Below are 10,353 nucleotides of genomic sequence, written 5' to 3'. Positions count from 1 at the left end.
AAGACACAATCAGGCACTTCACAGAAGAGGAAACAAATGGCCAACAAACTCATGAAGAGCTTCAGTCTCATTAAGTCATTTAAAATGCAAATTAAAATACATTAAGATAGTGTTACCTATCTACTGAACTGGTAAAATAAAAAGAGCCACACTATATCAAGTGATAAAAAAGATGTGGAACAACTGGAACTCATACATGCCACTAGTGGTCAAGTACACTAGACCAATGTTTCAGAAAACCGTCTGGCATTATCTGGTAAAGTTAAGCACTGACATACCCTGGTGCTCAGCAATTGCCCACCTAAGTGTATACTCTAGAAACCCCTGTGTACATGCATTAGGAGACACCCACAACATTCACAGCAGCACCACTTGTAATAGCAAAAACACAAGAAATAAGCCACATGCCCATCAATTGTTAAACTGATAGGAAGTCTGGTACACTCATATAATTGAAGATGGCAGTGAAATTGATTTGCAAACAGGTCCCCAAGAACAGAGGTGATAGTCATAGTATCTAAAGGGTACAGGCACTGATCAACCAGAAGGGAGGCCTGGCCAAACCAAGGGAAAGCTGTGCCCTGTATGCTAGCTTAGTACTAAGCATGAAAAGTGAATTAGAGAAGAAAACTGAACAATACGACTCCATGTATATAAAAAATAAAAACATGCAAAATTAGCCCTGGCTGGTGTGGCTCAATGGATTGAGCACTGGCCTGTGAACCAAAGGGGCGCTGGTTCAATTCCCAGTCAGGGCACATGCCTGGGTTTCGGGCCATGTCCCCAGTTAGGGGCATGCAAGAGGCAACCATGTGTTGATGTTTCTCTTCTTCTCTTTCTCTCTCCCTTCACCTCTGTCTAAAAATAAATAAATAAAATCTTGCAAAAACATGCAAAATTAAACAATATATAGTTTAGGAGATTTAGAAACATATAAAGAAAATCAATGGAATAATGGATGTAAAACTTGGACTTCCAGTCAAGATGGCAGCATAGGTAGACGTGGCTCACCTCTTCACACAACCACATCAAAATCAGATGTAAAGCTCAAGACAGCCAGTATCTCAGAAGGGTAAGTGAACAGGGTGAGATAAGATGAGACAGACACCCAGAGTACTTCTTTCTTAAACTCTGTGTTGGATACACACAAGGATGTTATTATTCTTTGTACCTTACATGTACACTTAATATTCTTTTATATATACTCAACATTTAATAATGAAAAACAATTTTTAAAAAGCATTAATGAATTACAAAATAAAATCAGAATCCTGATTTCATCTTTTATTAGCAGAATGAGGTAACTTGCTCACTCTCTTAGGGTCTCAATGTCCTCCTTTGTAAAATGGGGGTGATGACCACCTTAATAATGTTGAAAGAAGGAAATGTAAAAATCTGAACACATATGGGGGTAGGGATTGTATTTCTAACATCTCCTTATCCCCACTTCTAATGTTAAACAGGTAGGCTGTATTTGTCATGGCCTGAGGAGGCTTTCAAAGGAAGTTATCTATTCTCTCTGACTAGTTCTGGGACTCAGAGATGCTCCCCACTTCCAGCTTCCTCCACACCCTAGTCACAGTGATTGCAGGTAAACTCAAGTCTTTGTTCTCCTCTCTCTCCAAACTGAGAGCACCAAGGGGAATGCAGAGCAAATGAACCAGTACTTACTATGTAGATTTCAGAGGGAAGAGTGGGGCCCTAGGAGAGAATGGAAAAAAGTGTGTAAGTGGTCTCCCTCACAATCCCAAATGCACCCCCAAAATAGATATTATATTGCATTATACAGGGTGGGGCAAAAGTAGATTTATACTTGTAAGTATGCAAACAGTTTATTCTTATATTATTCATTATTGTATTATTTTCAATACGAATAAGTGTAAACCTCCTTTGCTCCATCCTATATGCCCATTTTTCACTGAGCCACCAATTCTAGATTGACTGCTTGTGGTTAGAGTTTAAATGTTTTCATTCTTAGTTCTCTGACCCTTGTATGTTCTTCTAGTCTGAGCCTTCCACTTGCATTTAAAAGGTGAATTCATTATTATAATAGTGTATCACAGTGAAAACTTAAACAAAACTGGCAATTGGATTCTGTTTTTTGTTCTCTCTTCAGTTATAACTGTGAATCCGGTTCCTTTGCAATACCAAATGGACCGATTGCTTGTTTGTTTGTTTTTCCAATTGATTAATGATGAGATACAGAAATGAGAATGAATGAATGGCTCTCAGATAACCTCTTCTCCTGTGGGAGACTCATTAATAAGCCTGCCATCTATAGGAATCCCCCTTCTGTCAAAGGGAGGAAAACGGCGAAGGTAAAAGCAGCTACTATACACTGAGCTTTCAACATCTGCCAGGCAGCAACCCCGTGTTCTCTTATTTCATTTAATCAGAAGCTGTAGGGATCACTATTCCAGTGTCACAGCCAGCAGATAGAAAGACTTAACAACCTAACCAAGATCTCATAGTGGATGTTTAAGTAGACATCTGTCCCCATGTGATAGAAACTTTTTAAAATGACCCCCTAGAAAGGGAGTCCCTTTAATTCTGATTTCGCTGGTCTTTAAAACTTCCCCCAGGTGATTGTAAATATATGATATACAGCCAAGGCTGGGGAACCACTGGTTAAGTTAAATCTCAACTCTTGACCACTGAGGAAAATGAGGGCTGGTCATTGCTATTCTTGGTATGCAAATGCACCACCTGGTCTTTCTGCAAAGAATCCCAATTTTAAGCTGCCTGAGAGGTTTTGTTTTGGGTTTTGTGGGAGTTTTGGGTTCTGTTTTGTTCTCCACTGTACCCTCAGCACCCAGGACAATGCCTGAAATGAGTGGGCATTCAATATCTGTGCTGGTATGGAGCTTCCATGTGAGAGCAACTATCTGTAAAAATATACTGTGAGCTACACGTGTAATGGAAAATTTTCTAGTAGCCATGTTAATAAAGTAAGAAGAAACAAATATCCAATCTTAAAAATCAAGCTTTTCCTCATAGAATAGAAAAAAAAATAAAGTAAGAAGAAACAGGTAAAATTAATTTTACTTTATATTGCATTTAATGTGCTATATTCAGAACAGTGCAGTAACATGTAATTAATATACAATGACTGTAAAATATTGAGGCATTCACATACTATAAAATTCAACAAGTTACAAATAATTATCAATAAAATATTTTACATTCACTTTTTTCACACCAATCTTTGAATGTGGTGTGTTTTTTAATTATTATTTTTTTTATTTCTTGATTTTAGAGGGAGAGGAAGGGAGAGAGAAGACATCGGCTGCTGTCCCGCTCATCCGTGCATCCACCGCTCAGCTCTCGAGTGTACTCCAACCGGGGTGCAAACCTACGACTTTGGTGTAACGGCGGGACACTCTAACCAACTGAGCTACACAGCCAGGGGAAGATGTGTTGTGTATTTTCACTTACAGCACACTTCACACCTCCATTTGGACTAGCTTCATGTCAGGGGCTTCATGGCCTCATGTGGCCAGTAGCTGCAATGTTGAATGAACAGCGCAATTCTCAAGGGTGAGGACAATAAACACGTAAACAAACAAATAATATAATTAGAAAGTGTGGCGAGGGAAGGCCTCTCTAAGGAGATGGTATTCAGCAATTGAATGATTTAAAGGATAGAAGAGAAATAACAGAAGTACCTAAACTTCCAATGCTGAAAATAGAAATCTAATTTTTAAAATTTTTTTAGAAAATGTATCTTAAGCACACTTTCGGGTATACTGTGTAGCACACTTACTCATTGATTGCCAGGGAAATTATAAAGTAGCATCCTACATTTACAGAGCTTTCTCCCCCAGGCCTCCCCCACATTCTTCTCTTGGGATGGCCAAACCCGAGACCCTGCAGTTCCGTTGTTCCTCCAGTCCCAGAAAATGGCCAGTTGTGAGGCAACAGTTTTCTTTGAACAGAGTTGCAGAAGAGCCAAAAATCCTCCAGCTTACTAGCTGAGATAACTGAGCTTCAGAAGAGGGTATGTCCCCTAAACTACAACACAAGAGCATTTTCCTGAAGGGCAGTGAGGCCCTGTGTGATTGAGGGCTTCTGTGTGAGTCTTGTGGTCCTTGACAGCTAGGCAAGGATGGGGACTCTCCAAACACAGCAGACACAAAGGATTTTGGTAGATGGATCCTTAATATTTTACAATGTTTTAGACAAAGGGATGGGAATAGTTTTAAAAGAATACTATACTACTGCATGCTATACATACTATTCTATTAATATAATTGTGTTACTATTACACCTATTAGTAATCATATTATTACTTAATACTATATTAAAACCTGTTGTTTTAAAGCCAGGTGAAATCAATTAATAAATATCACATTTAAAAAATTTCTTTAGCTGAGCTACTACCAAGAATCATATAGAACATAGGTGGCAAATACAAGGCCCGTGGGCCAAATCTGGCCCTCCACTTTGTTTTATCCAGCCTGGTACCTTGTTTCTACCCGGCGGCCGTGCCGAGCTCTTGCTCCTAGTTAAGGAGTGGTTACATTCACACAGTCCTAAAATTACATTCAGCCCTTTGAAGGCAACCACAAGGCTGATGTGGCCCCTAGTGAAAATGAGTTTGACACCCCTCATATAGGAAATACTTAAATATTTAATTATCATTACAAATGTAACATATTAAATAACACGAAATCAATTATTGTTAAGTTATTTAAATATCTAAAATAATATTTTCAACACCTGTTTGGGGCAGTTAATATGCCAAGATCCATAGATCTCCCATCGTTAGTGATTTTTAGATTAAGGAATTAAAAATCGCTCTTTTCATCCTCCATTTAATATAACTATCCACTGAAACTCAAGATTTTATATTATGGGGACAGTTATTGCTTTGTTTGCATCTCCTCACTTAAAAGCCTGTCACTTCACTGGATGAGAAGCCCACTGGAGAAAACAAGCAGGTGGTGAAAAGGCATTTACTTAGGGCTGATGCAGACACTGGCCCGCAGTGTCCCCGTCATTATGGATGAAATGAGACATTCACACGAACTACCGAGTCTGGTAGAGGAAAAGGGACAGCATGGCTTTTCTCTCAAGGAGAGCAAAAGCCTTGGCCTTTACCATGATTGGCCTTTATTGGGTTTCTCAGCACATTACATGATGGTCCTCATTTCCTATGCACAGGCTCACTTTAGGTGGTTGCCTTTTACAGAAAACAAAGGAGCCAGTGCTGCTAATCACATCACAGAAGAGGGATATTTGCAAATGAAAAGGCAAAAGTGGTTGAACCCGTTATACTCCTCCTTGGAAGGTTTAGCATGGATTTTAGAAAGTTACTTTACAGTAAATGTCCTCACTTCAGGGTGAGGGAGTTTTTTAGCAAGAGCAAGACTCAAAGCAGCCTCAGCACATTGCAGGCCTGATTCCCCATGGGAGAACCTATTCATGGGTGTGGGTCCTGTGCATCTCCCAGTGGGAGCCGGGCCCACACCATGCAGAACGGTCTCCTACATAGGGCCCATCAGAATGATTACCAATGTAGAGACAATGGTTATCAGTTTAAATAGTATTTTAAATGATATTGTCAATTTGCCAGCAGTTATTATAAATACAACATAAGTGAATTTATCTTTAGTGTGATTTTAAATTTGATTTTTGACAATTCATGTCACAGTAACTGCAGCAGAATTTGCTTTTCTTAATATCAATTATATTAAGGAATTGTACATGACAACATTTAACAGAACTGACGTTACTCAGCAAAGACGCATGGAACAGAGTGGTTAAGAATATGGGTTTGCCTGTACGCTGTTAGTGAGAATGTAAATGGTGCAGCCACTACAGAAAACCGTATGAAGGCTCCTCAAAAAATTAAGAATAGAGCTACCATATGATCTACTAAGACCTCCTCTGAATATTTACCTGAAAATATGAAAACACTTATTTGAAAAAATACATGTACCCCTATGTTTGTTGCAGCATTATTTACAATTGCCAAGACATGGAAAACATCGTAAGTGTCCATGGACTGATGATTGGCTAACGATGTGGTACATATATACAGTGGAATATTACTCAGCCATAAAAAGAAAAGATATTGACATTTGCAACAATATGAATAAATCCTGAGATTAATGTGCTAAGGGAAATAAGTTAGACAGTAGAGGATAAGAACCATATGATTTCACTCATATGTGGAGTACAAAGCAAAAAGTAAGGTATGAACTAACAAAACAAACAAGAATAAACTCATTGATACAACAGAGTAGGGGCTACCAGAGGAAGAAAGGGGTAAAGGGGAGCAAAGGGGAAAAGGGGTCAAACATATAACAACAGAAGGAAAACAGACTTCAGATGGTGAGCATGTTACAGAGTACACAGATGTCAAATTACAATCTTATACACCTGAAAATTATATAATGTTATTAACCAATGTCACTTCAATAAATTCAATAGAAACTAACAAAATATAAGTATAACTAAAGAAAAAAGATGAGGCATTTGAATGCTCTCCTCCATTCACTGGTTTATGGCCACGACTAGTTAACTTCAGCTGCAGCTCAGTTTCCCCGGCTGTACAATGCTGGGACACAGTTGCCACTGGGTCCTGGGTCCCCAAATCTTCACGATGATACCATTCTTTTGTCCAAATGAAATTCCAGGATCCTTACCTTCACAAAAGTGAGAGTGTTTTGATTCTTTTTTGTTTTCAATATCGGGAAGGATGTGACACTGCATTTCTTTGGCTTTTTAGCATCCATTCTAGTCCTGCAGGAGGGAGAGCACAAAATAAATTGGCAGTAGGAGCAAAATATAAGTAATGGCCTTGACACCCAGGGATGCAAAGAACACAGGGCAGGCCTGGAGGGAAAAAGGGGCAGGCCTAAAAGCAGTGGCCGCGTCTCTGCTGTTCCTCTTATTTTCCTTCTGGGGGCATCTTGGCATCAGTCCTCAGGTGCTCAGGGAGGAGGGGGCAGGAGCCAAGGAATGAAGATAACCTAATGAGATGGTGAGCAATTTAGGACATCAAACGAAAAGATCCATTTCCCCTAGTTAACTGCAACGTAAACCATGCTCTTGCCACAAATACTTTTGCCCTAAAATACAGATATATTTACTGGTTACTTAGTAGCTTAATGACTATAGAAAGAGAAAAGGGAAGCAATTGGTAGAAATGCTGTCCCTGGATCTCATTTGGCCATATTGCACCTTCTTCATTCAGAGTGCAGCTCTATAAATAAATAACTCACTGCAAGATGAAAAAAATTACTCGCCTAAGTGTAGGGAATCTAGTTTAAATGATGGTTTACAGAAGAGGAAGGTAGAGTCTTAAAGGACTCTCACACTACTGGCATACTCCTGCTACATTAGCAGGCCACTGCTGAACTCCACTCTCGTGGAAGCCCCTTTGCAGCCTCAGACACTAGACAGAACCAAGGGCATTATGAGCACATGAAATAGGGACAGAACAGGAACCAATGCAAATGCTTTCACAGCTTCTGCAAATCACTCCATTGGGAGGTTCTTGAAGACACTATAATAAACAGCGACAGCATCACAATTTTGGAGTTATTCAGAGTATTAAAGATGAGTCACAACAACATTGCTGCATAATGATGAAAAACCAAAAGTCACTTGTCGATATACAAGAAATCTAAAATGATGGCACATACGTATTATGAAGACAGTCATTTTTTAAAGAGTGAGGTAAATCTTTATGTATGTTCATAATATATTGAGTACAAAGAAGAAAATATGTATAACGATTCAATATTTACTTAAGAAGAAACAAGATGTTTGCATGCCTTTATCAGGCATATTAAAGGATCTAGAAAAAAATGTAAAAAGTTTAGTGAGGAGCAGGGCTGGGGAGGTGAGTGGGAATGTTCATTTTAACACATGCACACAATCATATGAAAAATTCTACCCAAAAGCAAACAACAGTAATAGCTGCTTCTCTGCAAATGATCTTTTTTTACTTCTGCCCTCCTTCCCTCACTCCCTCCCCTCCCTCCCTCCCTCCTTTCCTACAAATACTTGCTGACAAATTCCTCCGATGAAGCTGATGTGGCCTCTGCCCTTGGGAGAGCTCATTATCTAGGAGGGAGACGCCTGGAGACAGGCCATCAGAGTGCACACGCATAGCACAGTAACAGAGGTCTGGGCAGAGAGCTAACGGGGCGAACCTCAGGGTGGGGGCTAACTCTGCTGGGAGAACTGAAGACAGTGCCACACCCGAGCAGAGTGGAACTGTCCTTGAAGAATAAATAGGACAGGCACAGAGTCATGGGCAGATGGATGAGACTGCACAAAGCACAGAAGTATTAAAGAACATTGCCTTTTCCAGAAATTAGGAGTGTAGTCTCTGGGCACTGCTGGTGGAGGGTCAGGGAAGGGGATGGATTGTAAAGAGTTACATAGTCCATGTAGGGCATTGGGGCCTATGTGGCTATCCTAAGGGTGACAAGACCAAATCTGTATTAAAAAATTTTTTTCATTCTCAACCAGTACATTTTTTTCATTGTTTTTGGAAGATAGGGAAGAGAGAGAGTGAGAGCGAGAGTGAGAGAGAGAGAGAGAGAGAGAGAGAGAGAGAGAAACGTTGATTCACTGCCCTCTTGTAGGTGCCCTAACTGGGGATCGAACCTGCAACCCGGGCACATGCCCTGACCAGGAACCAAACCAGCAACCTTTTGTTCTACAAGACAATGCTCCAGCAAACTGAGCTGCAGTGGCCATGGCCCAGATTTGCATTTTAGGACCATCTCTCTGGAAATACCATGGAGCAAGGTTTGGGGGAGCTCAGGTAGGAAGCTCAGGCAAGAGATGATAAGGGCCTCCACCAGGGCAATGGCAGACAGGACAGAGCAGAAGAATGAGCCTAGGAATAATTCTGGAGATAGAACTAGTAGAATTTTGGCTATCAATTCAGCATGGGATTTGTAAACTCCAAACACTGGGAAAGAATGCATACAATTTTCCCCGCCAAGGCTGTGTGTCAAATGCTCCCTCCATCTACTTCACAGGGAAGTCGGAGAAAATGAATGCCCATGTGCATCTTTCCAAGCAAGTGGAGCTTCTTTTGTTCAGTTTTGTTTGCTCTGTAAGTGAAGAGAACCTGAAACCAGAAGAAAATGCTGAGGAATCTTGGAGTCTGGTCTCAGTGCTGCCCCAGATAGATTTTGAGCCAAGCTGCTTATCTTCTCCATACTCAGTGTCCCCATCTGTAAAATGATGAGGCTGGACCAGAAGCCCTCTAATTCCTGCCCAGTTCAAAGCATCTTTGATTCTAACTCTATTAAATACCACTACACTGGGGAAAAAAGTTCTGTTGTGATTTATTCCCTGAGTTCCCTCCTTTGGATACTTCTGTGGTTATCAAAGAATTTTGTGCCTTTCCTAATGAATTGAATCTGGCTTCCACTTAAATTCAGCTCAGCGGTAGAATGAATATGGCTTTGGGAACCGAAACTAAAAAATGTAAAAACTCCTCCTATTATTATGAAGGTCAGAGTTTCCCTACTAATCTGTACTTGTCTATAGCAATCTCTTTCCTCTGGATTTCAACACTTTTGTCTGTGGGGACCATTTTGCCACTTTTTTCAACAGCCTTAGTGTTAATTCTCTTAGGTGTATATATTTTCATCTCATCTTATGAATCTCTTGGGAACAGGGATAATGAGCTTGTATTTTATTTTTTATATTTATCAAAGGTTGAAGATAATGACTTATTTATTGAAAGCTCTTAGTACAAATTTGCTGAAGGGTGAGAAATCTAAGATAGCTTAGATCAATTCATCAAAAAATTTCAGACCACCAGATACATGTCAGATACTGTGCTAAGCATGGGGAATCCAAAGAGAAATAAAACAGAATGCTTGTTTTCAGGAGTTCAAAGCCTGGTGGGAGGATCACACCCATGAACAGTGGTGCCATTGTCACTGTGTGTGCCGTATTGCATACACAAGTTATCTAAGTATACCAAATGCCTGTGCCCAGGAAAGAAGTATCTTTTTTGAGATCTACCTGCTACGACTTCAGTATTTCTACTGCAGTTGTCAGTAGCTTGAGCTTTACGCTCAGGGGCTACATTTGGGGCAGAAATTGTGGCCAGTTAAAAGGAGCAGGGATTCCCCTTGCATTTCTGTGAACAGATGATGTACTTAATGTATTTAAGTTACTTTTACTTGTGCCAAAGAGAACTCTTTACCCCTCTGCAATTCTCCTCAAAACTCTTTATGGTCCACGGGCCTAGAGACTTCTAAGCTGTAAGAGGTTTCAGAGGCCCTCTCGCCCATTTTCCCACCCCGGGCAGGAATCCTCTTTAGACGAGAGGAACCAGGGCGAGCAGTCAGTCTCTCCCTGAATATTTCT

The 10,353-nt window shown here is 40.3% G+C and overlaps 1 protein-coding gene across 1 annotated transcript in view; it reads right to left on the bottom strand.

The window, feature by feature from the left end:
• Positions 1 to 6,515: 6,515 nt before the first annotated feature.
• RAD51AP1 (RAD51 associated protein 1) overlaps positions 6,516 to 10,353 on the bottom strand; it is a 38,197-nt gene continuing 34,359 nt past the window's right edge. Inside the window, exon 8 of the mRNA XM_036018551.1 lies at positions 6,516 to 6,747. Within this exon, the coding sequence (XP_035874444.1) occupies positions 6,689 to 6,747 (59 nt within the window). The 3' untranslated portion in view covers positions 6,516 to 6,688. The remainder of the gene's footprint in view (positions 6,748 to 10,353) is intronic.

Source organism: Phyllostomus discolor, chromosome 2 (genome assembly GCF_004126475.2).
Source record: "Phyllostomus discolor isolate MPI-MPIP mPhyDis1 chromosome 2, mPhyDis1.pri.v3, whole genome shotgun sequence".
NCBI lineage: Eukaryota > Metazoa > Chordata > Mammalia > Chiroptera > Phyllostomidae > Phyllostomus > Phyllostomus discolor.
This window is presented reverse-complemented; position numbering and strand designations above follow the sequence as displayed.